This window comes from Salmo salar, chromosome 05 (assembly GCF_965601325.2).
Source record: "Salmo salar chromosome 05, fSalSal1, whole genome shotgun sequence".
NCBI classification, from domain to species: domain Eukaryota; kingdom Metazoa; phylum Chordata; class Actinopteri; order Salmoniformes; family Salmonidae; genus Salmo; species Salmo salar.
Genome location: NC_138295.1, coordinates 18037686 through 18064551, shown reverse-complemented (window position 1 = coordinate 18064551; position 26866 = coordinate 18037686). Strand labels below are relative to the sequence as shown.

Below are 26866 nucleotides of genomic sequence, written 5' to 3'. Positions count from 1 at the left end.
TGGGAGTCTATCAAAATGTACTTACTTGCATTGCTTTCATCTCAACCATGAACCAACCTACCTATGTACATTTGTTAACAACAGCATCAAACTTGCCAATCATAATACAGTACTGTAAATATTGCCATTATGTATTATGACGTGTTCTCATTTCTCGAGTTACAAAGGCTGCTGTTGTAAGAGGGAGTCAGTCATTCGACATACTTTTCGAATAACAACAGCTGACGTCAACGCATTTGGTGCTCGGATAAATACAGTGCAAGATGTGAACAGTCCATACAAACCGGATTAAACTGGAATTCACTGGTTCTTTCTACCGGGTCTACTTCCCTTATACTGCATTGCTGAATTTGAATTTGCTTAATGTCGAACATTATGTAGCCTACCAACCAATAATTCTCACTCGGTTTTTAAACATTGTAACAACTAGACATTTGTAGAAGAGCTAGTTGTTAACTATGGGAGAGCAAACCAGTTTCCTTTTACTTAAAAAAAATAAGCGGAGGAGCTGTGAAATGACTCATCATGGGCATTCCAAATATAACATCATCAGAAAAAAACTCAAGATGGCTACAGTAGCCCATAACAAACCTGTACGGTCTATATGCTGTAAAAGAAAAGTGATGATAATTAATGTAGCCTACATCAGCAACCAAACCACTATCTATTCATCAGCAGGTTTGTTTGTGTTTCATAATTAGCTTTTCCATTACATATCTTGGCACAACAAGATGATGGAATAATAGGGGGGGAAATGTTTGAATTATATCGGTCAATCTGTCTTTTTAGACACCCAATTGTCAATATCAGCTCACCAAGGACATTTTTAGCCTCTCAAATCTAGAAGATTCTACAAAAGAATCTTGAGAATCTAACAAAGTCGCAGTATGTGATTGTGAATCTGTGTGGAAAAGTACAGACTGGACTCTGGAGGGCAGAGGAATGAGTTTGCCTTCACCACCAGATGGCACAAAGCTACTTCACAGAATTCCTGCATTACTGCTAGTTAGATGTCATGATGGCGATCAAACTAGGAATTAATCGTCTCTAAAAGCAATGCAGGAGGCCCCAGAGCCTATTATTGGATCTGAGTAGGCTATTTAGTCTCCATCACACTGACATGGGGCTTCCGAGTGGCGCAAAGGTCTAAGGCACTGCATCTCAGTGCTTGAGGTGTCATTACAGATACTCTGGTTCGATTCCAGGTTGTATCACAACCGGCTGTGATTGGGAGTCCCATAGGGTGGCACACAATTGGCCCATGGTCGTCTGGGTTTGGCCTGTGTAGGCAGTCATTGTAAATAAGAATTTGTTCTTAACTGGCTTGCCTAGTTAAATAAAGGTTAAATAATTTGTTTTATTTCACAATGAAATCATAAGGGACAAGCCCAGACTAGTCTAGCAGGTTGATGAAGGAGAGTACAGTCTTAGAATAAAAGGTGCTATCTAGAACCTGAAAGGGTTTTTCGGCTGTCCCCATAGGAGAACCATTTTTGGTTCCAGGTAGAACCTTTTTGAGTTCCATGTAGAACCCTTTCCAAAATATGTTTCTACAGTGCCTTCAGAAAGTATTCACAGCCCTTGACTTTTTCCACATTTTGTTATGTTACAGTGTGAATTTAAAATTGATTAAATAGAGATTGTGTGTTACTGGTCTACACACAATACCCCACAACGTCAAAGTGGAATTGTTTCTTATACATTTTTACAAATTCATTAAAAATGAAAAGCTGAAATGTCTTGAGTCAATAAGTATTCAACCCCTTTGTTATGGCAAGCCTAAATAAATTCAGCAGTAAAAATGTGCTTAACAAGTCACATAATAAGGGGCATGGACTCACTCTGTGTATAATAATAGTGTTTAACATGATTTTTGAATGACTACCTCATCTCTGTTCCCCACACATACGATTATTTGTAAGGTCCCTCAGTCGAGCAGTGAATTTCAAACACAGATTCAACCACAAAGATCAGGGAGATTTTCCAATGCCTCGCAAAGAAGGGCAGATATTGGTAGATGAGTAAAAAACCAAAAAACAAACAGACATTGAATATCCCTTTGAGCATGATGAAGTTATTGGGGATCTGAATATTGACTGGTTTTCATCAGGCTGTCCACTCAAGAGGAAGCATCTCACTGTAACCAGTGCCTGTAATCTGGTTCAAATTATTAATCAACCTACCAAGGTGTTTACAAACACTACAGGAACAAGATCATCCACATGTATTGATCACATTTTTACTAATACTGTAGAACTTTGTTCTAAAGCTGTAACCGTACCCACTGGATGCAGTGATCTCAATATGGTGGCTATATCCAGAAAAGCCTAATTTTCGAAAACTGGGCCTAAAATAGTGTATAAGAGATCATACAAAATATTTTGCTGTGACTCTTATGTGGATTATGTTAAAAATATTTGTTGGAACTGATGTGATTAATAAGGAGCATCCAGGCGCTGAACTTGATGAATTTATGAAATTGCTTCTTCCAATTATTGATAAACATGCACCTGTTAAGAAACTGACTGTTAGAACTGTTAAGGCTCCATGGATTGATGAGGAATTGAAAAACTGTATGGTTGAAAGAGATGGGGCAAAAGGAGTGGCAATAAATCTGTCTGCTCATCTGACTGGCTGACCTACTGCAAATTGAGAACTGATGTGACTAAACTCAACAAAAAGAAGAAGAAACAGTAGTATGAAGCCGAGATCAATGATATAAAGAATGATGGAGAAAAAAAACGTTGGAATACTTTAAATTAAGTTATGGGCAGAAATTAAATTCAACTCCATCTTTCATCAAATCAGATGCCGTAGTAATCACAAAATCATTTGATGTTGCCAATTATTTTAATGATTACTTCATTGGCAAAGTGGGCACACTTACGCAGGAAATGCCAACAACAAACAGTGAGCCATTGTACTCATGCATAAAAAAGAAAAGTATTGCAAGTTTGAATTTTGTAAAGTTTGTGTGGGAGAGGTGGAAAAAATATTGTTATCAATCAATAATGACAAACCTCCTGGCATTGACAACTTAGATGGAAAGCTACTAAGGATGGTAGCTAACTCTATAGCCACTCCTATCTGTCATATCTTTAATCTGATCCTAGAGAAAAGTCTTTGTCCTCAGGCCTGAAGGGAAGTCAAAGTCATTCCGCTACCCAAGAGTGGTAATGCAGCGTTTACTGGTTCTAACAGCAGACCGATCAGTTTGCTGCCAGCTCTTAGCAAACTGTTGGAAAAAATGGTGTTTGACCAAATACAATGTTATTTCTCTGTAAACAAATTAACAACATATTTTCAGCATGCTTATAGAGAAGGGCACTCAACATCTACTGCATTGACACGAATGTCTGATGATTGGTTGAAAGAAATTGATAATAAGAAGATTGTGGGAGCTGTACTATTACATTTCAGTGCAGCTGTTTGACATTATTGACCATAACTTGTTGTTGATAAAACGTACTGTATGTGTTATGGCTTTTCAACCTCTGCCAAATCGTTGATTCAGAGCTATCTATCTAATAGAACGCAGAGGGTTTTCTTTAATGGAAGATTTTCTAATGTCAAATGTAAAGCATTGTGTACCGCAGGGCAGCTCTCTAGGTCCTTTATTCTTTTCTATTTCTACCAATGACCTGCCACTGGTATTAAACAAAGCATGTGTGTCCATGTATGCTGATGATTCAACCATATACGCATCAGCAACCACAGCCAATGAGGTTACTGAAACCATTAACAAAGAGTTGCAGTCTGTTTTGGAATGGGTGGCCAGTTATAAACTGGTCCTGAACATCTCTAAAAATGAGAGCATTCTATTTGGTAACACTCATTCCCTAAGTTCTAGACCTCAGCTGAATCTGGTAATTAATGGTGTGGCTGTTGAACAAGTTGAGGAGACTAAATTACTTGGTGTTACCTTAGATTGTAAACTGTCATGGTCGAGAACATATAGATTCAATGGTTGTAAAGATGGGGAGAGGTCTCTCCGTAATAAAAAGATGCTCTGCTTTTTTGACCCAACAGATCCAAAAAGCAAGTCCTGAAGGCTCTAGTTTTGTCTTATCTTGATTATTGTCCAGTGGTGTGGTCGAGTGCTGCAAGGAAAGACCTAGTTAAGCTGCCCACACAACGCCATACACGTTGTCTGCGGTTGTGAGGCCGGTTGGATGTACTGCCAAATTCTCTAAAACAACGCTTATGGTAGAGAAATGAGCATTAAATTGTCTGGCAACAGTTCTGGTGGACATTCCTGCAGTTAGCATGCCAATTGCACGCTCCCTCAAAACTTGAGACATCTGTGGCATTGTGTTGTGTGCCAAAACTGAACTTCAGAGTGGCCATTAATTGTCTCTAGCACAAGGTGCACCTGTGTAATGATTATACTGTTTAATCTGTGTAATCATTCTGTCAGGTAGATGGATTATCTTGGCAAATGAGAAATGCTAACTAACAGGGATGTAAACAAAGTTGTGCACAAAATGTGAGAGAAATATCCTTTTTGTGCTTATTTTATATATTTGTGTTCAGTGTAAGTACACTTTGGTGTATCAATACACCCAGTCACTACAAAGATACAGGCATCTGTCACGACTTCCGCTGAAGTCGGTTCCTCTCCTTGTTCGGGCGGCGTTTGGCGGTCGACGTCACCGGTCTTCTAGCCATCGCCGATCCACCTTTCATTTTGCATTTGTTTTGTCTTGTTTTCCCACACACCTTTCCCTCATTACTTGTCGTGTATATAACCCTCTGTTCCCCCCATGTCTGTGTGTGGAATTGTTTGTTGTTTCGTGTATGTGCACGTCTGACTGGTTTGCGCCGGGGTATGTCTACCCTTAGTTGTTTAGTGTTCTAAGTGCCGTGTGTTTTGTTCACCGAAATAAACTGCTCCGTTTGCTACCCAATTCTGCTCTCCTGCGCCTGACTTCCTTGCAGCCAGTTATGCACACGCTACAGAATTCCACAACCAAGTATGGAGTCAGCAGTAGCAGGTACCTATGTTAGCGGAGTCGAGGAGCGCGTCCAGGAGCACACGGCAATTATTCACTGTCTCGTCGCCGCCATGGACCACGTCGTCCAGACGATGGACCACTGGGAGAGACAGAGAGTCCCTCCAGCGCCCCCACCAGCACCACAGGGGTCTCCACTACTCACCCCCTCCACACCCGGTTCCAGTGGGATTCGTCTCGCACTTCCCAGGGAGTACGATGTGACCGCCGCACGCTTCCAGGGTTTCCTGCTGCAGCTGGATTTATATCTGGCGACCGTCCACCCGGCTCCCTCGGGCCGTGAGAGGGTGTCCGCCCTCATCTCGTGCCTCTCGGGGAAAGCCCTGGAGTGGGCCAACCGTGTGGTGAGAAGGAGATGCGGCGCTGGACCATTTTGAGGATTTCATGTCTCTTCCATCTGAGGCAGGGGACGAGGAGCGCCCAGGACTTTGCAATGGACTTTCGAACCCTGGCCGCCGGCGCGGGATGGAACGACAGGGCCCTGATCGACCACTATCGCTGCAGTTTGCGCGAGGACGTCCGTTGGGAGTTGGCCTGCAGGGACACCACCCTCACCTTTGACCAGCTGGTGGACCTGTCCATTCGGCTGGATAACCTGCTGGCTATCCGCGGACGTCCAGAGCGGGGTCTGTCGGTTCCATCCCCCAGCACCACCGCTCCGATGCCCATGGAGCTGGGAGGTGCTGCGATCAGGGAGACCGGAGGAGGTTCCTTCCCGTGCACCATGTCACACTGCCGGTTGGTGCCGGGTTGGTTCCTCTGGGGGTCGAGGCAGCAGGCAGGGCACTCTGGCATCAACCCAGGTGAGCCGGCACCATTCTCACACAGAGCCCTCTGTTGCACACATGTTTTTGTATGTTACTTTTCCTGAGTTTTCCCCGCATTCCCAGCATAAGGCTCTCGTCGATTCAGGTGCGGCTGAGAATTTTATAGACAGGTCATTCGCCCATAGTTTAGGGATCCCCATTGTTCCAGTGGCTAAGCCCTTCCCATTTCACGCCTTAGACAGTCAACCATTAGGGTCAGGGTTGATTAGGGAGGCCACCACTCCCCTGGGCATGGTGACGCAGGGGGGTCACAAGGAGAGAATCAGTCTCTTCCTCATTGACTCTCCTGCGTTTCCCGTGGTGCTAGGCCTACCCTGGTTAGCTTGTCATGACCCCACTGTTTCATGGCAACGGAGGGCTCTCACGGGGTGGTCGCGAGAGTGCTCAGGGAGGTGTTTAGGGGTTTCCGTTGGCGCTACTACGGTGGAAAGTCCAGACCAGGTCTCCACCGTGCGTATTCCCCCCGAATATGCCGATTTGGCTCTCGCCTTCTCCAAAAAGAAGGCGACTCAATTACCACCCCATCGACGGGGGGATTGTGCGATAAATCTCCTGGTAGACGCCACACTTCCCAGGAGTCACGTGTATCCCCTGTCACAGGCAGAGACGGCAGCTATGGAAACATATGTCTCCGAATCCCTGCGTCAGGGGTACATTCGGTCCTCCACTTCACCCGCCTCCTCAAGTTTCTTTTTTGGGAAGAAGAAGGAGGGATGTCTGCACCCGTGTATTGACTATCGAGGCCTAAACCAGATCACTGTGAGGTACAGTTACCCGCTACCTCTCATAGCCACAGCGATTGAGTCAATGCATGGGGCGCGCTTCTTCACCAAACTAGATCTCAGGAGCGCTTACAAGCTGGTGCGTATCCGGGAGGGAGACGAGTGGAAGACGGCGTTCAGTACTACCTCAGGGCATTATGAGTACCTCGTCATGCCGTACGGGTTGATGAATGCTCCATCAGTCTTCCAAGCCTTTGTAGACAAGATTTTCAGGGACCTGCACGGGCAGGATGTAGTGGTGTATATTGATGACATTCTGATATACTCCGCTACACGCGCCGAGCATGTGTCCCTGGTGCGCAGGGTGCTTGGTCGACTGTTGGAGCATGACCTGTACATCAAGGCTGAGAAATGCCTGTTCTTCCAACAGTCCGTCTCCTTCCTAGGGTACCGCATTTCCATCTCAGGGGTGGAGATGGAGAGTGACCTCATTTCAGCCGTGCGTAATTGGCCGACTCCCACCACGGTAAAGGAGGTGCAGCGGTTTCTAGGGTTTGCCCATTACTACCAGAGGTCTATCCGGGGTTTTGGTCAGGTAGCGGCTCCCATTACCTCACTGCTAAAGGGGGAACCGGTACGTTTGCAGTGGTCGGCTGAGGGGGACAGGGCTTTTGGTAACCTGAGGGCTCTGTTTACCTCTGCTCCGGTGCTGGCCCATCCGGATCCTTCTTTGGCATTCATAGTGGAGGTGGGTCCGAGGCTGGGTTAGGAGCCGTGCTCTCTCAGCGCTCGGGTACGCCACCGAAGCTCCGGCCCTGTGCCTTCTTCTCGAGGAAGCTCAGCCCGGCAGAGCGAAACTATGACGTGGGGGACCGGGAGCTGTTGGCTGTCATCAAGGCTTTGAAGGCGTGGAGACATTGGCTCGAGGGGGCTAAACACCCTTTTCTCATGTGGACTGACCACCGCAATCTGGAGTACATCCGGGCAGCGAGGAGACTGAATCCTCGCCAGGCAAGGTGGGCCATGTTTTTCACCCGTGTTGTTTTCACCCTTTCTTACAGACCAGGTTCCCAGAACGTGAAGGCAGACGCACTGTCCCGGCTGTATGACACAGAGGAGCCCACCCCCATATGGATCCCACCCCCATACTCCCGGCCTCCTGCCTGGTGGCGCTGGTAGTGTGGGAGCTGGACGCGGACATTGAGCAGGCGCTACGTGCAGAGCCCACTCCCCTCAAGTGTCCTGCTGGGCATCTATAAGTTCCGTCTGTTGTCCGTGACCGGCTGATCTATTGGGCCCACACGTCACCCTCCTCTGGTCATCCAGGCATTGGTCGGACGGTGTGCTGTCTGAGTGGTAAGTACTGGTGGCCCACTTTGGCTAAGGACGTGAGGGTTTATGTTTCCTCATGCTCGGTGTGCGCCCAGTGTAAGGCTCCTAGGCACCTGCCCAGAGGGAAGCTACACCCCTTACCCAACGGCCTTGGTCGCTCCTGTCGGTGGATTTCCTTACCGATCTTCCTCCCTCACAAGGTAACACCACGATCCTGGTCGTTGTGGACCGTTCTTCTAAGTCCTGCAGTCACCTCCCTCTGCCCAGTCTCCCTACGGCCCTACAGACTGCGGAGGCCTTGTTTACATACGTCTTCTGGCACTACGGGGTGCCTGAGGATATAGTGTCTGATCGGGATCCCCAGTTCACGTCGAGGGTCTGGAAAGCGTTCATGGAGCGTCTGGGGGTCTCGATCAGCCTTACCTCGGGTTTTCACCCCGAGAGTAACGGGCAGGTGGAGAGAGTTAACTAGGATGTGGGTAGGTTTCTGCGGTCTTATTGCCAGGACCGGTCGGGGAAGTGGGCGGCGTTCGTGCCCTGGGCAGAGATGGCCCAGAACTTGCTTCGCCACTCCTCCACTAACCTTTCCCCTTTCCAATGCGTACTGGGGTATCAGCCGGTTCTGGCGCCTTGGCATCAGAGTCAGACCAAGGCTCTTGCAGTGGACGACTGGTTCCGCCGCGTGGAGGAGACATGGGATGCCGCCCATTTTCACCTTCAGCGTGCCATGCTGCGCCAGAAAGCCAGCGCAGACCATCACCGCAGTGAGGCGGGTCTGGCTCTCGACACGATACCTGCCCCTCTGCCTGCCCTGCCGGAAGCTGGGTCCGCGGTTTGTGGGGCCGTTTAAAGTCCTGTGTTACAGGTTACAGCTTCCCCCGATTACCGTATTAACCCCTCGTTCCATGTGTCTCTCCTCAGGCTGGTGGTGGCTGGTCCGCTCCAGGAGTCTGAGGTGTGGGAGGTTCCTCCGACCCCTCTGGACATCGAGGGGGCCCCGGCGTACGCCATTCGCTCCATACTGGATTCGAGGCGTTGGGCGAGGGGCCATCAGTACCTCGTGGAGTGGGAGGGGTACGGTCCGGAGGAGAGATGCTAGGTTCCGGTGGAGGACGTGTTGGACCATTCAATGCTGCGGGAGTTCCACCGTCTCCGTCCTCACCCTCCGGGTCGTCCCCAAGGCCGGTGTTGGCGCGCTGCTGGAGCCGCGTGTCGGGGGGGGGGGGGGGTACTGTCACGACTTCTACCGAACTCGGTTCCTGCCGTGTGTTTTGTTCACCGAAATAAACTGCTCCGTTTGCTACCCAATTCTGCTCTCCTGCGCCTGACTTCCCTGCAGCCAGTTACGCACACGCTACAGCGTCCTTCCTAACTCAATTGCCAGAGAGGTAGGAAACCACTCAGGGATTTCACCATGAGGCCAGTTACAGTTACAGAGTTTAATGGCTGTGATAGAAGAAAATTGAGGATGGCTCAACAACATTGTAGTTACTCCACAATACTAACCTAAATGACAGAGTGAAAAGAAGGAAGCCTGTACAGAATAAAATATTCAAAAACATGTATCCTGTTTGCAATAAGGCACTAAAGTAAAACTGCAAAAAATGTGGCAAGAAATTAACTTTATGTCCGGAATACAAAGCATTATGTTCGGAGCAAATCCAACACAACACATCACTGAGTACCACTCTTCATATTTTCAAGCATTGTGGTGGCTGCATCATGTTATGGGTATGCTTGTCATCGGCAAGGACTAGGGAGTTTTTTGGGAGATAAGAAGAAATGGAATAGAACTAAACACAGGCAAAATCCTAGAGGAAAATCAGGTTAGTCTGCTTACCAACAGACACTGGGAGACAAATTCACCTTTCAGCAGGACAATAACCTAAAACACAAGGCCAAATATACACTGGAGTTGCTTACCAAGACAACATTGAATGTTCCTGAGTGGCCTAGTTACAGTTTTGACTTAAATCAGCTTAAATGGTTGTCTAGCACTGATCAACAAACAACTTGACAGAGCTTAAAGAATTTTAAAAATTGTATTGTGCAAATATTGTACAATCCAGATGTGCAAAGCTCTTGGAGATTTACCCAGAAAGACTCACAGCTGTGATCGCTGCCAAAGGTGATTCTAACATGTATTGACTCATGGGTGTGAATACTTATGTAACTGTATTTCTGTATTTAATTTTCAATACATTTGCAAACATTTCTAAAAACAAGTGTTCACTTTGTCATTATGGGGTATTGAAAAATCTATTTAATCAATTTTGAATTCAGGCTGTAACACAACAATATGTATGAAATGTATGCATTCAGTACTGTAAGTCGCTCTGGATAAGAGCGTCTGCTAAATGACTAAAATGTAAAATGTAAAAAATATGTGGAGTAAGTCAAGGGGTATGAATACTTCCTGAAAGCACTGTGCATGGAACCAAAAAGGCTTCTCTTCTCCTATGGGGATAGCCGAAGAATCCTTTTGGGAACCTTTTTTTCTAAGAGTGTAGCCTACATTGAAAAGAACAACGACCTAGCCTATAATAGCACATGTCGAACAAGACATACATCACACCATCTAGTACACTCAAATACAAAAAGAGTTCTTCACACATGCACGCTCGCACATACACACAACACACACACACACACACACACACACACACACACACACACACACACACACACACACACACACACACACACACACACACACACACACACACACACACACACACACACACACACACACACACACACACACACACACATACAAATACAATACAACAGACTGGGTTGTGTCTGAACCAATCTATCAGTCGCTCCAGGCGAAAAACACTATCAGTCATTGTGTTTTCATTTTTAGAGGACTGGGCAGCCTGCTCTCTTAGGCAACTAATCTATTGATCGGTGAGAGTAGGGAGTGGAGTTCTGTCCTCTGGATGTTGGTAGTTTAAGCATCTCATCATGAACTCAAACGATTCAATGTAATCATGTCTTGTCTGGTGGGGGTTTAAACAGGATATATTTTTTACTTTTAAAGCTTTTGTTTAGGCTTTGTTAACAAATGAAATGAAATGTATGCATTCATTACTGTAAGTCGCTCTGGATAAGAGCGTCTGCTAAATGACTAAAATGTAAATGTAAAATGTGGTAAATAAGCTGTTTCAGTTTCCACCTTATTTGCATATAGATAATGACTAGTCCCTGTTAGGCATGATAATGACTAGTCCCTGTTAGGCATGATAATGACTAGTCCCTGTTAGGCATGATAATGACTAGTCCCTGAGTCACACAAACAAACAATTGTTACCGCAAATTTGCATTGAATGGTCATTGATGATGCGTGAGTTTTAAATTGATAGGTCTGACATCAAGGGTGTCAAAGTAATTTCAGGGGCCATTTTGTAACCATAATGGTCTGTAGGGCCACACATTGGCAAACAAAAAGTTGATTTACATTCCTCTATTTACAGTAGCCTATTGTCACAGTATAGGGTCGGCCTCAACAGCATTACATGTGAATTCACTTCTATTAGGCAGCTGGAGTTGGGAGTACAAGTCTGGGCCCACATTCAACCAGATGGCAGGCTACAAAATTGCCCCTAGGCTGCATGTGTTTCATGGTTGACAAGCCCTACCTTACTCTCAGACTGACTGTAGTGAAACTGGGGGACAAGGCCTACATATAATCCATAATCATCAATGATAATAGGCCTGTAAGTGCGCCGCTAGAGGCCAAGGGTAACCCCAAATTTCTATCAATAATCCAGAGCAATAGGCTAAATGAACTGCACTAATGTTCTTGTTCCAGCTGTGTCGGTTCGATCCTGTTCTGCATTCACAAGGACAATTGTCTGTCTCGCGCTTTCAATTGGTTCGATGAAACACCATTACATCAGGATTCGATGCAGCTTGACTGATGTCTGGTCAGGGATGTGGCATATTTCTTCCACTGTCACGCAGCTATTCTAGAGTTGGAGGGTGAGGGAGACAGTGGGATAGCAACAAGATGAGAGGCTGATAAACTGTCCAGAATAACTTAACAGCTGGATACTTCATTGAGATAATTACTTTCCCCTTTCAGCAGAAACAGCGTTGGGTTAGTTAATTGGAAACATTTCAGATTTTCTTTTAAACCAGACCCTTTTTGGACATATAGGCATTTGTGGTGCACATATCTTGAAGGATTTCGTATTAATTTGTCATTCATACAGAACATAATTAACACCGGTAACCAGCTGACAGAGTGATGGTTGTTCATCTTCTGGAGCTATGATCTCTGAGGCTGACAGACAGGGAGCAGTTAGACCCAAGAGGTCACCATCAGATGGGCACAGGGACAGGGACAGGGACCGCAGCCCCAGACAGAGAGCAGAAGCTGATCAACACTATGTTTTACAGGAGAGACATCAGGAGGGCATCGACGACCTCCCTGCAGGGAAGAGACAAATGATGGAGAAGTTTTTCACTCCTGTTCATAGTCCTTCTCCAGGTGGGATGAAACCAGGGAAGCACCGCCATCACAACCCCGATCATCACCACCAGCACCGGGATCAAGAACGGGAGACACACAGGTAGGATCACTATTGAGTTTCCCTTTTATTAAAGTTTCCTTTTTTAAACAGTAATGAGGAATGCACATTTGATGAAGACTATAATTGAGTGTGGTTATTGAATGAATACAGCATTACTACTTAATTTCTCAATATCAGCTACAGCAGGTTACGGGACAATGATAGACGCAGCAGTGAAAGCCACGGTCACCACTATACCCAGGGTAACCATCCCCAAGATGACCAGGAGCAACCCCTTAGACGCCACCATCACCATCCTCAGCACCTTCATCATGACGACGAGATGTCGGACCACCACACCACCGTTACCCTCTCCAGAGCATCTTCCTCCTCCCTCTCATCTTCCCCCTCCGACTCTTCCACCGAATGGTCCTCTGAGGCCGGCATTGACGACAAGTTCTCCATGAAGCACGCCAGCCGGCCGCAGCATACCATGTCCTGCTCCAACATTGCGGGAGGACGACAGTTCCGTGAGGACGACAGCGAGCTGCAGGTGTATGCCACCGTCAAACAGGGGCGAATTCACGGAGGAGGCAGTCCTGGGACCCATCCTCGGGCCCAGGGGAGGGGAGGACGCGAGCCCAGCTACTCCGAGCTAAACCGGGGCCACAGCCGCAGTGAAGAGGGGCTGCTGCAGAACACAGGAACTGACAGAGGGAAAGTACAGACACCCCCACACCTGAAGCACGGATCCCTCTACAAGACAGCCAGCCTGGGCCGGAGCCTGGCCTTCAGTGAAGAGGTCTTGGCTGGGCCGAAGAGGGCGGTGTCCTTTATCCAGCTCCCCAGTAAAGGCATCCTGAAAAACAAGGAGGCTCCACGGGACATCCGCAAGGCCAAGTCCATGGAGGTGCTGTCCCCCCGGGTGGCAGGCAAGGCGGCAGGGCCCAAGGGGAAGCAGGATGTGGATGCTCTGAAGGATGCAGCCAGGCAGAGCATGGTGAAGGGGAAGATACAGTTCTCTGCATTCCTGGATGAGATCACTAAACAGGTTATCAGCCCCGCTCGTCTCAATACTCTGGGGGTCCCTGTCGAGACGGTAGGACCATGTCCAGCCAAAGCCCCAGCATCCCCCAAATCTCAACCGAAAAGTCAGCCCCAGCTTCCCTCGAAAAAGCAGGGAGATGGGCAGGGGGAAGAGAGGGAGCCGGCTACTAAACCGCAGGCTCTGCCTAGGAAACTGAGGAATGACTCTGACACACGGTCACGGAAAATATGTCTCCCTGCAAAGTTTGGGTATGAAAGCAAGAACCACACTCCTCGTCTAGGCAGCCCCCCAACCCTCCACTCCAGCCAACCCTACCCGCCCCACCCACCAGCTGGCTATGAAGACCAACCAGCTTCCCTGCCTGACTTCCAGGGTCCTGTCGGTAATAGGCATGGGCGGTATGGCCCGCTTCTTACAGATGGCACTGTCAGCTCCAGCCCTGAGCCCAGCCATCACAAACACCGGAGCTACAAACACCTTGACCAGAGCCACAGGCCCAGCCATAGCCCACCTTCATCTCCACACACCCAGCAGCCCCAGCTACCCCACCACGCCCCGATCCACACACATTCTCCTCCTCCAGTACAAGGGCCAGAGTCGGAGTCTCCCTCCAGCAAGTCGGACTCGTCCCGGAACAGAGAACGAGACACGGCCAGCCCCAACTCCGAGCAGAGCGACCGCCACAGCCAGTCAACCTACCGCTGGTGTCCTACTTCATATAGGGTGAGAAATAACTGATGTCAACTACAGATGTAGGATCTTAATTTGTGCAAGTTTGCTACAGAAGGAAAATAATCCTGCAGTAAATGGAAATGTCTTATGTAGATTATAATTAATGGACATTTTTGTAGGGGTTGATACATTTTTCGTTAGGGCAAATCAAGTCTGAAATTGTGAAAATGTCTAACTTTAGAAGCCTTTTTAAAACTTAAATACACTTCAAGTTTGTATTTCCTGCTCTGCAGGTAGGTAAATCATACTATAGATAGTAGGTCCTAACTGTGGAGTTAGGTAAATCATACTATAGATAGTAGGTCCTAACTGTGGAGTTAGGTAAATCATACTATAGATAGTAGGTTCTAACTGTGGAGTTAGGTAAATCATACTATAGATAGTAGGTTCTAACTGTGGAGTTAGGTAAATCATACTATAGATAGTAGGTCCTAACTGTGGGTCCTAACTGTGGAGTTAGGTATATCATACTATAGATAGTAGGTCCTAACTGTGGAGTTAGATATATCATACTATAGATAGTAGGTCCTAACTGTGGGTCCTAACTGTGGAGTTAGGTATATCATACTATAGATAGTAGGTCCTAACTGTGGGTCCTATCTGTGGAGTTAGGTATATCATACTATAGATAGTAGGTCCTAACTGTGGGTCCTAACTGTGGAGTTAGGTATATCATACTATAGATAGTAGGTCCTAACTGTGGAGTTAGGTATATCATACTATAGATAGTAGGTCCTAACTGTGGAGTTAGGTATATCATACTATAGATAGTAGGTCCTAACTGTGGGTCCTAACTGTGGCGTTAGGTATATCATACTATAGATAGTAGGTCCTAACTGTAGAGTTAGGTAAATCATGCATTGATGTCATTGTGATTTGTCCCAAAGTTCTTTAATGTTCTCAAAGTGATTCAAACCACACAGGGAGTGTCAGTTGGTGTCCTAAACCACAAAGCAGCAGTTATATAAGGAGAACTCAAGCGTCATCCTCTGTCTGTGACGCTTGTCCACACTGAACCATATTAGGTAACGAGTAACCTTTATAGGCATTGTGTTGCATTTGGAATAACACAATACCCAACCCGAAAGGGCCAGCTAGCACAGAGAGGACCAGCTAGCACAGAGAGGACCAGCTAGCACAGAGAGGACCAGCTAGCACAGAGAGGGCCAGCTAGCACAGAGAGGGCCAGCTAGCACAGAGAGGACCAGCTAGCACAGAGAGGGCCAGCTACCACAGAGAGGACCAGCTAGCACAGAGAGGGCCAGCTAGCAAAGAGAGGGCCAGCTAGCAAAGAGAGGTTCAGTTAGCACAGAGAGGGCCAGCTAGCACAGAGAGGGCCAGCTAGCACAGAGAGGACCAGCTAGCACAGAGAGGACCAGCTAGCACAGAGAGGGCCAGCTAGCACAGAGATGACCAGCTAGCACAGAGAGGGCCAGCTAGCACAGAGAGGACCAGCTAGCACAGAGAGGGCCAGCTAGCAAAGAGAGGTTCAGTTAGCACAGAGAGGGCCGGCTAGCACAGAGAGGGCCAGCTAGCACAGAGAGGACCAGCTAGCACAGAGAGGACCAGCTAGCACAGAGAGGGCCAGCTAGCACAGAGATGACCAGCTAGCACAGAGAGGGCCAGCTAGCACAGAGAGGACCAGCTAGCACAGCGAGGGCCAGCTAGCACAGAGATGACCAGCTAGCACAGAGAGGGCCAGCTAGCACAGAGAGGACCAGCTAGCAAAAAGAGGGCCAGCTAGCACAGAGAGGGCCAGCTAGCACAGAGATGCACAGAGTAACCCTGCTGTGGCTATGGCTCTATTAACGTCACTGATCCATATCTGACACACAATCCATAGCTTTTCTTGGAGCGTATGAACTCAAATTCAATAAATAATCCCTTTGGCCCTGTTATGTCCCCATCATTCTCTCTGTCATTTTCATCTCTGTCCAAAAAACATTCAATTCAGTTTATGAAACTTTATTAGCAAGTGAAGAAACTGCACTGTACATTGTCAAAGCTTATAGTAACAATATCCAAAGTGAATGATGTGTATAGTAATGAGTCAAAAGATAATCAAAGAAAAAAACGTTGATAATAACATTACTAATACAACTAATAGAACTGTATTAAAAGTTATTAAATTAGAAAGTCATTGACAGTTATCGTTAATCTTCTCTTTTGCTGTCTCTCTCCACAGGCCCTGACGGGTGACATAGGCGAACTCCAGTGAGTGTGATGTTTTCCTTCTTCTCCTCTGTTTATCCATGCACTCTAAAGAGCATGCTTTTGATTGTGAAATGTCACTGGATATGGATTCCACTAATGGCTTCCAGAGCTCTCTCATCACCATCAGTAAAGATGGATGAAGAACATGTTCAGATAAGCTGTATGAAAAATGTGTGTAACAATGGTACAAGGCACAGCGTTCAGTCTGGATTACTTAGGCTATGTGAAATCTCTAGAAGCTGACATGAGCTGCATCTAATGTGCTAAAATGGCCTCCTTAGGAAATGTGACTGCATTTAAAAAATACAACTCCATCTCCCATGATCCTCCTGTGTGTAAATAGGACACTGCAGGAGCAGAATGCTGAGCTGCACCAGAACCTGATGCAAACAGTGGTCTGCATCGAGAGCCTGGAGGCGGAGCTAGCCAGGGCCAGGGAGGAGCTTAGCCACATGAAGGAGAAGTTCAAGAGGTCAGGGCTCATGATAATATGATGACGGCAGTGGAGGCTGGCATTGGAGGAGCTATAGGAGGACGGGCATACAACGTAGGCCCAGAATTCATAGCCAGACCCCTGCTTATGATGCTGTCTCTCTCTGCTGCAGGCTCCAGGACACACACACAGGTACCCAGCACACCAACAGCCTTCTGGGGGAGAAACTGCACTCAGCGGTAAGAATCAGGTCAAACATGAAAGATGGAGAGTCAAAAGAGAGAGAGAGTGGCCTCCCGAGTGGTGCAGTGGTCTAAGTCACTGCATCGCAGTGCTAGCTGTGCCACTAGAGATTCTGGGTTCGAGTCCAGGCTCTGTCGCAGCCGACCGCGACTGGGAGACCCACACAAGGGGAGGGTTTGGCTGGCAGGGATGTCCTTGTCCCATCGCGGACTAGCAACTCCTGTGGCTGGCTGGGGGCAGTGCGCGCTGACACGTGTTCTATGACACATTGGTGCGGCTGGCTTCTGGGTTAAGTTGGCATTGTGGCTTGGTTGGGTTGTGTTTCGGAGGATGCATGGCTCTTGACCTTCTCTCTCTCTCCTGAGTCCATGAGAGAGCGACATAGAAACATTCACTGTTCTGAATATCCTTCTCCCGCTCTGTCACCTCTACAACAAACAGTGTTGTGTTGACTGATGTCCTCTGTTCAGTCGTTGAAGACTTAGAGCACAATTAGTACTACTGTTATACCATCTGTAGTGAACATGTTGAGTCATGCACTCTGTTCTATCCCTGCAGACTGAGAGCCTTAGCTCTGAGAGGAAGTATATGGTGCAGCATATCGCCCATCTCAGCACAGAGCTGGAGCAGGCCAACGCCACTATCGCCTCTCTGGAGAACATCAATGTGAGCACAGCACCATCTACTGAGCAATACCCGCACTTTCTTTGTAAAGTTGATAGTGGCCTTACATTAAAACACTGTATCCATAATCTCCTCAACTCGTGTTCAGCCCATTGCTGCCTACATGATCATTTCTTGTAACTCCGGTACTGGTTTCTCTGTGTCTGTTGTACTGTATGAACTGAGAGGATGTCTGTGCTGTCCTCCAGGTTCCCTGTCTGATCAAGGAGCTCCTGGAGAAGCACTTTGACTCTGGAGACGCTGTCAAGCAGTTCCTGAAGAACGCCTTGAAAACTGGCCAATCTACGGGCGACATCCAATCACCGGGTCCAAAACTGGAGCAGAAGCCGTCTGATTGGTCAGGCGTAGGACTGAGGGAGTTTGAGGCGGGTCCACAAAAGGTCACTGCTTTTATGCCCTGGAAGCAGGAGGAGGAGGGGTTTGGGGTGATAGGTCAGACAGGAAATGAGGATTCTGGCTCAATGAGTCCCCCTTTCTCCGTTGCTGACATCAGTATGGCTATCTATAAGAAGCTAGCTGTCAGCCAAGCAGCAAGACAGCCCCGGCCTTCCAACTACCAACCTCACACTGACACCCCTCCCAACCCCTACCCGCTGGTGGAGTTGGGTGCCGGGGGTGCAGGAGGTGCAGGGGGGGAGGGTTACCTTGTGCCTGCTGTCAAGGGGTGTGTGGCAGAGGCAGGGAGAGCAGCTGAGAGTAAGCAGGGTGCTGTTGTTGATGTGTCCTATCTGACGGCCCAGAGGGTTTTAGATGACTTCCTGCACCAGCTGACGCACCCAGAGGATGGGAGTGGAGGTGGGGGGAGGGGAAACAAGGCCAACGGGGAGGGGGAAGAACTGACAAGAGGGGTGCGGAGTGAAAGGAACCTATGAACTTCTGTAATTGTAACCTAATCTTGCATAGGCTAGGATTGTTCAAATTGTGACGGTTTCTTTGTGATGGTTTGTAGTTCTGCATTTAGTTCTGCATTTATTTGACTCACTAAATGTCACTATACATTTGAGTGATAGCATTGTAAATATTACATTCTGTTTCCTTCCCAAATGTCTTGTAGTGCAGTGGTAAAGAAAGTATTAGACTTAAACAATTAATTTGCATACTCACAGAATATAATTATTGATTTAAGTTTACCATGTGGTCCAGTTCCTTCTTTCCCTTATGAAGTGATGCAGAATTGAAGGAGTTTTTGGTTCATGTCTAGACAGTGAGTAGGATTTTCTATTTTATAACAATGACTGCTATTTTGTAAGCTCCAGTAAGCCATTGAAGTAACCTTCATATCTGAAAAACATCAATCCAGCTGCTACCCACTGTGTTTTGGGCTTTCATGTCACATGACCTAGATTTTAACCTTTATTTTAAGCCTTATCCAGAGATATTAATTACACCAACAATGAAGGTAATTGTCTGAGGATGGTGCTGGACCATCTGACATAAAAAGAGAAGTGGACAGTTTGATGAAAATGCTTTAAATAAAGGTTAAAATCCAGGTCATGTGACATGATTGTCCAAAACACAGGGCCCTACTTATGAATGCTATGCTGTACATCCTAATATACTCTCTTAGCTAAAACTGTATAAAGTTGCTGTCACCCCCCCAAATACATTTCATGTTGTAGATCAATAAAAGGACTGATTCTAAAGATGTCTGACAAGGTTTCTTGATTTGTTTTTACCGAACATGACCCACTTCTGGTGTTAAGCCATCACTCTCTCTCCTATTCTAACCTATGCTGAACAAAAATATAAACGCAACATGCAACAATTTCAAAGAGTTTACTAAATTACAGGTCATATAAGGAAATTAGTCAATTTAAAGAAATTCATTAGGCCCTAATCTATGGCATTCACATGACTGGGCAGAGGTGCAGCCCCACCCACTGGGGAGCCAGGCCCAGCCAATCAGAATGAGTTTTTCCCTACAAAAGGGCTTTATTATAGGCAGAAATACTCCTCAGCACAACATTTGAGAGAAATAAGCCTTTTGTGCATATGGAACATTTCAGAGATTTTTTTTTCTTCAGCTCATGAAACACTTTACATGTTGTGTTTATAATTCTGTTCAGTGTACGTATATCCCTGTCCCCCAGTTCCTCGGCCTGTAAGCTTTATCCATCTCTCTCTATCTACCTGTATAAACTATAGCCCTGCTCTCCCTCCCCCCAATCCTCTGTCTCAACTCTCTGTGAGTCTACCCGTCATAACCGTCAAATCCAACCTATAGGCCCAGAACAGGTTTGCTGATCAGACACTGGCCTGCTTTCCTATTGGTGCTCCTCTCCTAATAGGATCCCAAGGACTATGATGGGGGATTACCATATCCATACTGTACAACTGACATTGGCCAGTTCGTGTCCTCCACCATGGCCACAGCAGGAATTTAAGGATGCACCCTGACCACTCACAGACCACACCAGAGGGGTTCCGTCCAAAACAAACTGGGCTTGTCATCGTCAGTTATTGTGTGAATCGAAGAGTCACTGTCGTAGTGCAACCATAACCTGATGATTTGAAGGATTATAGTTTTGCTGTCAAAAAAGAACGTGGATTATCAAATATCTATTAGATTCATTATTTTCTTGGCCTTCAGTTTTTGTCTCACAACTTCAATTGGATTACTACGGAGATTTCTAATATTTTCCTTTCTACGTGAAAGTTTTGGATTATCGTCCCAACCTGAACCTGTCCTTCAACATCAGACAGGTCTCCCTTCTTATCTCGGCCCACAGGAACAACTTACAGGAGATCAACCTGATAATAACTCACCAACGCACCCTGGAAAGGCCAAGCCATACCAGTCTGTCTAATACAACAACCTTCGCATAACCTACTCCTATGAATCGCAGTAGTCCACCTTATTTTTTTGCCCAGAACTTTCCTTCTTTGAACCTACCAATATTCTTTCCTCATCCTTCACTGCTATCTCTCTCTACTTGATTATCTCAACATCTCCTCCCTCTGTCCTTTTCTCTATCCTCTCTCTCTCTCGCTCTCTTCTCTCTGTGTGCTGTGTTGGTTGTTGTGAGCACCAGCCATGGTGCTGCTGAAGCTGCAGTTCCCCTTGCAGAGGCGTGTGCGTCTGGCCCAGGGTCTGTGGCTGCTGTCCTGGCTGGCCGTGCTGGCTGGGGCCTTCACCTTCTCCCTGGGAGTGTACCTCAAGACCGAGCTGCTCCGCAGGGCAGAGGTACTGGCTGGAACTATAACACATACACACGGCACACACACCTGTTCACACATGGCAAATCACACACACACACACACACACACACACACACACACACACACACACACACACACACACACACACACACACACACACACACACACACACACACACACACACACACACACACACACACGCATGTATTGGTGTGTGACTGTGGCTGTGTGTGTGGGGAAGGGTGATGTATTGGTGTGTGGCTGTGTGTGGGGAGAAGGGGGTCGTATTGGTGTGTGGCTGTGTGTGGGAGAGAAGGGGGGCGTATTGGTGTGTGGCTGTGTGTGGGGAGAAGGGGGTTGTATTGGTGTGTGGCTGTGTGTGGGGAGAAGGGGGTTGTATTGGTGTGTGGCTGTGTGTGGGAGAGAAGGGGGTTGTATTGGTGTGTGGCTGTGTGTGGGAGAGAAGGGGGTTGTATTGGTGTGTGGCTGTGTGTGGGAGAGAAGGGGGTCGTATTGGTGTGTGGCTGTGTGTGGGAGAGAAGGGGGTCGTATTGGTGTGTGGCTGTGTGTGGGAGAGAAGGGGGTCGTATTGGTGTGTGGCTGTGTGTGGGAGAGAAGGGGGGCGTATTGGTGTGTGGCTGTGTGTGGGAGAGAAGGGGGGCGTATTGGTGTGTGGCTGTGTGTGGGAGAGAAGGGGGGCGTATTGGTGTGTGGTTGTGTTCATGACTCATGCTATGTATGGATTGTATGTATGGAGGGAGGGTGAGGGAGGGAGGGAGAGGGGTTGGTCGAAGCTTCACACTTGTGACATTTTGGAAGCTGTAACCTATCACTCAGATATGTAGGGTGCACCGGTACAGTATATCTCCAATCAACCATTGACTACGGGTGCCTTCAATCTGGGGCCTTTCAAAAAAGGAAACATTGTTTACCGGTGCATCCGCTGGTGACAAACGCCTAGCTTCAACGCTCATAGATTTTTTATATACAGCAACCTGGATCTGACAAGTTGTTACATGTTACATGAATGTTACTGAAAAGGAACAACATTGCTGAACTCAATAACACCAATACAACAGAAAAAACAGACAAATGATGTAGTTGATTGCACTTTACCTACAGTGTCATAGTACTGAAGTGGATATAGTGGAGCAATAGAAGTAGTTATGTAGGGTGCTGACTACGACTCATATTGCCTTATATGAACAAATGGAATCCTCATCATGGAATGGAACATGGCAGAACATATCTTCTGGTGCTTAGCTCTGTAATGTAACATAGATAGATTGTTTAGATGTACTTTATTACTGCGTTATAACTAGTATATTGCCTTTGTTATAACTGGTATAGTAAGGTGACCCTAGGTTTGACCTTTGACCCTCCAGGTGATGGACAACACAGAGATCCACGTGGTGCCCAACATCTTGATGCTGGTGGGCTTGGTAACCATGGGGATCAACCTGTTTGCTGGGCGGGTGTGTCAGGACTCCCTGGACTCTGCCCGATTCCCCCCCTGGAAGCCGTTCCTGCTGCCCTGGTATGGCCTGGCCTGGATGGTGTGTGTCTGGTTGCTGTCTGCTGTGGTGCTCAGCTATGCCCTGCAGGGACACCTCGAGGAGTCACTCAAGGTAAGGGCCTCTGGGATGGGATGAAGAAGGATGAGACAGTAAATGCCGAATAACATAATGACAACAGTCGGATCCTATCTCAATTAGTCTTTCTGTGATTCCTCACATCCTATCTCCTCACATCCTATCTCCTCGCCTGCGCCACAACCGTATTGGAGGAAAAGGTCAAGGTCAAGGTCCCCCCACCCCCCTCCAATTCGTTTTGAGAAGAAGGCAAGGACATAAGAACTGAGGAATCCAGGAAAGATTAATTGAAAACAAGCCTTGAGTACTTCCTGGTCTTTTTTATGACATCATCTCTGTCCAATCCCAGGTGGGCCTGAGGAACGGTATCCGGTTCTACCGGGACACGGACGTCCCAGGCCGCTGCTTCCAGAAGGAGACTATCGACAGGCTGCAAATGGAACTGCGTTGCTGCGGCAACACCAACTACAGGGACTGGTTCGAGGTGCAGTGGATCAGCAACAGATACCTGGACTTCACCTCTAAAGAAGTCAAAGAGTGAGAGATGGAGGAGGGAGAGAGGGGGATGGAGGGGTGGGATGGAGGGGGGAGAGAGGGGGATGGAAGGGGGAGAGAGTGGGACGGAAGGGGGAGAGGGGAATGGAGGGGGAGAGAGGGGGATGGAGGGGGAGAGAGGGGGGTGGGATGGAGGGGGGAGAGTATGGGACGGAAGGGGGAGAGAGGGGGATGGAGGGGGGTATGGAGGGGTGGGATGGAGGGGGATGGAAGGAGGAGAGAGGAGGATGAAGGGGAGAGAGGGGGATGGAGGGGGAGAGAGGGGAGTGGAGGGGGACAGGGTGATGGAGGGGTGGGATGGAAGGGGGAGAGAGGGGGATGGAGGGGGAGAGAGGCGGTGGTGGGGGGAGAGAGGGGGATAGAAGGGGGAGAGAGGGGGGTGGAGGGGTGGGATGAGGGGGAGAGAGTGGGACGGAAGGGGGAGAGAGGGGAATGGAGGGGGAGAGGGGGGGATGGAGGGGTGGGATGGAAGGAGGAGAGAGGGAGATGGAGGGAGAGAAAGGGAGATGGAGGGGGGAGAGGGATGGAAGGGGAGGTGGAGGGGGGACAGAAGGGGTGGAGGAGAGGGAGTGAGATGGAGGGGGAGAGAGGGGACAGAGGGGTGAGGAGGAGAGGGAGTGAGAGGGGGGGTGGATGAGGGGACAAAGGGGGGGACGGGGGAGGAGGAGAGGGAATGCGAGAGGGGGGATGGAGGAGGGAGGGGAGGACGTGGGAGGAGGAGAGGGAGTGCGAGGGGGGGATGGAGGAGGGAGATGGGGGACAGAGGGGGGAGGAGGAGAGGGAGTGTGAGAGGGCGGGATGGAGGGGGGGCAGAGGGGGATGGAGGGAGTGAAAAGGAGATCGAGGGGGGAGAGAGAGGGATGGAAGGGGGAAAGGGGGGGGGAGGAGTGAGAGAGAGGGGGGGTGGAGAGGAGAGGTGAAGTTAAGCCCACAAACCATAGTTGTCTGATTTATCTGAGGTGATGATGACTCACGTGATTTCCATACACCATGTCTCCAAGTGCCATCTCATAAATGTGTCATCCATCATTAAAGCCAGTGTCATTTATGTAAGGTAAAAATGTACAAGGGAAATGCTCAATCAAACCGTTAACCTATCTCCTCTCCTCTCCGTTAACCTCCTCTCCTCTCCAATCAAACCTAATCTCCTCTCCAGTCGTGTGCGTAGCAACGTGGACGGTCGTTACCTGATGGATGGAGTCCCCTTCAGCTGCTGTAACCCCGGCTCCCCTCGGCCCTGCCTCCAGAACCATCTGACTGACAACACTGCCCACTACAACTACGAGCACCAGAGTGAGGAGCTTAACCTGTACAACCGCGGCTGCAGACAGGCGCTGGTCGACTACTACATGGGCCTCATGAACACCATTGGCCCCGGGATACTGTCGGTCATCTCCCTGCAGGTATGCATATGCACAAACACAGAGAGAATTCTTTTTGGCCTGTAATGTGGTGACAGTAGTTTTCATTGGTGATTTTGTTACCATCAACCTCTACCCCTGTGATAAGGTGGCTTTAGATATACATTTTGTAACCTTGGCTTTGAGTTGAACCTTGACCCCTGTAACATCGTCTCCACAGATATCAGTGTTGGTGAGCCTGCGGTACCTGCACACGTCTCTGGAGGGCGTGGACCCGGAGAACCCCGAAGGTGACAGCGAAGGCTACATCCTGGCAAAGGGGGTTAAGGAGACCCTGATGGATGTCAAGACCACTGTGTTCAAACTGCTGCAGTTCGGACAGGTAGTGAACTACAGTACCCATAATGCTCTGTGAAACATATCATGGGTGTGTTCAGGGACGTGGAACGCTCTAAATGTTGCAGATAGAAGGAGAATAAATAAAGCTGGAAAAATGCCCCTATTGGATCTGACTGACCAATCATACAGATGTAGGATCTAAATTTGAGCCAGTTTGCTACAGCAGGAAAATGATCCTGCAGCAATAGGAAATGTGAATTATTATGCAGAATATAATGAATGGACATTTTTTGTAGGGGTTGATACATTTTTTGTTAGTGCAAATCAAGTCTGAAATTTCAAAGTGGAAATCACAAACTTTAGAAGTCTTTTTAAACCTCAAATACACTACAAGTTTGCATTCCCTGCTGTGCAGGAAAATTCTCAGCAACAAAAGACTAATAAAATGAAGATCCTACATCTGTACCTGTCCTACACAAAACATTTCTATCTTAACATTCTGTAACAATACATCCTCCTGATCAGACCGTCGGTGTTGTATGATGTACTACAGTACTCGCAGTGCTTTGGGTAATGCATTTGGTTGTATCTCACTAATGTGTCCCGTCTGTTTATCAATACAGGTGGAAGCAGGTGACGAGGCAGAAGCTGGGGCGGACGGCGAGAAGGCCAGCTAGATGAAAGATAATATATAACCATATATGGGTTTGAGAAGGGGAATGAGGATGCTTTGTCATGTGACCTCATGGTGGTCTTGCCTGTGACCAGGCTAATGTTGGGCTAGCTAGCGCTCTGTGTTGGCTTTGACACAGGCACTGATCTTTTTGGCTTGATTTATACTGCAACAATGCATGAGCACTAAAATACATAGGGAATCTTATCTTATCATGCTCCGCACAGACTAGACACGACAAGATCTAACAATCCAGAGGTGTTTTAACTTGACAGAATTTGGAATGATAATCTTTCAGACACAATGTTGTGTTCTGTTGCTCCTGATGGACAATACATCACGAGAGGGTGATGTTTCATGTGGTCAAGAACAAACAAAGTCAAACTACGGAAAGGCACCCAAGAACACACACATACATTTTGTAAATATTCAAAAACAATATTCACATACTGGTACATGAGTAAATGAAAAATCACACACACTTTGAAGTACACTGATGTTCTGATCTTTGATTCGGATCAGACAAAATCTAAATCACACACAACACTGATGTTCTGATCTTTGATTCGGATCAGACAAAATCTAAATCACACAGGTAACAACGTCATAATACAAACACTCACCCCATGTGAAGAAGGCCTACAGTCAATTGAACACTGGACTGGGTATAGAGTTTGTTAACGCACTGCTAAGTAACATGTGAAGTTTGCATCTGGCATTGAATATATTAAAGTTAGTTGCTTTTAATGGATTTGCGGAGTTGAGTCCTTTTGTACTAGATAAACATTGAACTGAGTTGGGTTATTTCAGTTCACCCAGAGGGATAGGATGATGATGTGTGTAATGACTGAGTGATGCCAGTGATACAGTAGACCTAGGCTACTGTAGGTTTATGACAGGATGGAGAGGAGTGACTGTATAATGTAATCTGGGCTGCTCTCATAACACCTTCATAATCCTATATAGCTAATCCATATGCTACTGCTACAACAGTTCTCTTCACAGCAACAGGAACATTCGGGATGTATGACTATCAAACATACCACAACAATGGACAGGGTTAGGAGAAAGTTCACGTCAAAGCGTGGCCATGTAGAAAGTGGTAATTACATTTTCCATTATGTTTTGACAAAAAATAAAAGAAATGTCGAGTGCATTATAAACGTGCACTATCTTACACATAGCAAACATGTTTTCATTTGTAGTGGCTGTTTATTTTGTTTCTTTGTCAAATGGTTCATTCACGCTGATCTGTGTGTTTTACGACAACGTTCATTCAACATCTTTATTTTAGAAGTAGGATGTTCATAGATAGTAGACTAGCGACCTTTACACCATAATTCCACCAGGGTTCGCCATTGCACCTGAAAGCGCAACGAACGCCCGTCCTACTGAATTTACCATTTCGAAATTGTTTAGAGTA

General features: G+C 47.4%; 2 protein-coding genes across 2 annotated transcripts; both read left to right on the top strand.

The window, feature by feature from the left end:
- The first annotated feature begins 11578 nt into the window (after positions 1-11578).
- Positions 11579-19409, top strand: LOC106604376 (uncharacterized). Its single transcript, XM_014198937.3, has 7 exons — positions 11579-12470; positions 12609-14181; positions 16376-16404; positions 16748-16876; positions 17010-17076; positions 17639-17746; positions 17953-19409. The coding sequence occupies exons 1-7, from the start codon at positions 12169-12171 to the stop codon at positions 18634-18636; spliced, it is 2892 nt and encodes a 963-aa protein (XP_014054412.3). The 5' UTR covers positions 11579-12168; the 3' UTR covers positions 18637-19409.
- A 689-nt stretch (positions 19410-20098) lies between these two features.
- On the top strand, positions 20099-26194 carry LOC106604375 (RDS/peripherin-like protein xRDS35). The gene is made up of 6 exons (XM_014198936.1): positions 20099-20948; positions 22309-22551; positions 22865-23052; positions 24227-24473; positions 24652-24813; positions 25394-26194. The coding sequence occupies exons 1-6, from the start codon at positions 20799-20801 to the stop codon at positions 25445-25447; spliced, it is 1044 nt and encodes a 347-aa protein (XP_014054411.1). The 5' UTR covers positions 20099-20798; the 3' UTR covers positions 25448-26194.
- The last annotated feature ends 672 nt before the right edge of the window (positions 26195-26866 follow it).

What these genes read in the sequence shown, in the direction of transcription:
- LOC106604376 (XM_014198937.3), top strand. Translation starts at nt 12,169, where the DNA reads ATGATCTCTGAGGCTGACAGACAGGGAGCAGTTAGACCCAAGAGGTCA. An exon ending in GGTGTCCTACTTCATATAGG is followed by an intron (nt 14,182 to 16,375) that starts GTGAGAAATAAC and finishes CTCTCTCCACAG; the next exon opens with GCCCTGACGGGTGACATAGG. An exon ending in GGTGACATAGGCGAACTCCA is followed by an intron (nt 16,405 to 16,747) that starts GTGAGTGTGATG and finishes GTGTGTAAATAG; the next exon opens with GACACTGCAGGAGCAGAATG.
- LOC106604375 (XM_014198936.1), top strand. Translation starts at nt 20,799, where the DNA reads ATGGTGCTGCTGAAGCTGCAGTTCCCCTTGCAGAGGCGTGTGCGTCTG. An exon ending in ACCTCTAAAGAAGTCAAAGA is followed by an intron (nt 23,053 to 24,226) that starts GTGAGAGATGGA and finishes TCTCCTCTCCAG; the next exon opens with TCGTGTGCGTAGCAACGTGG. An exon ending in TGTCGGTCATCTCCCTGCAG is followed by an intron (nt 24,474 to 24,651) that starts GTATGCATATGC and finishes TCGTCTCCACAG; the next exon opens with ATATCAGTGTTGGTGAGCCT.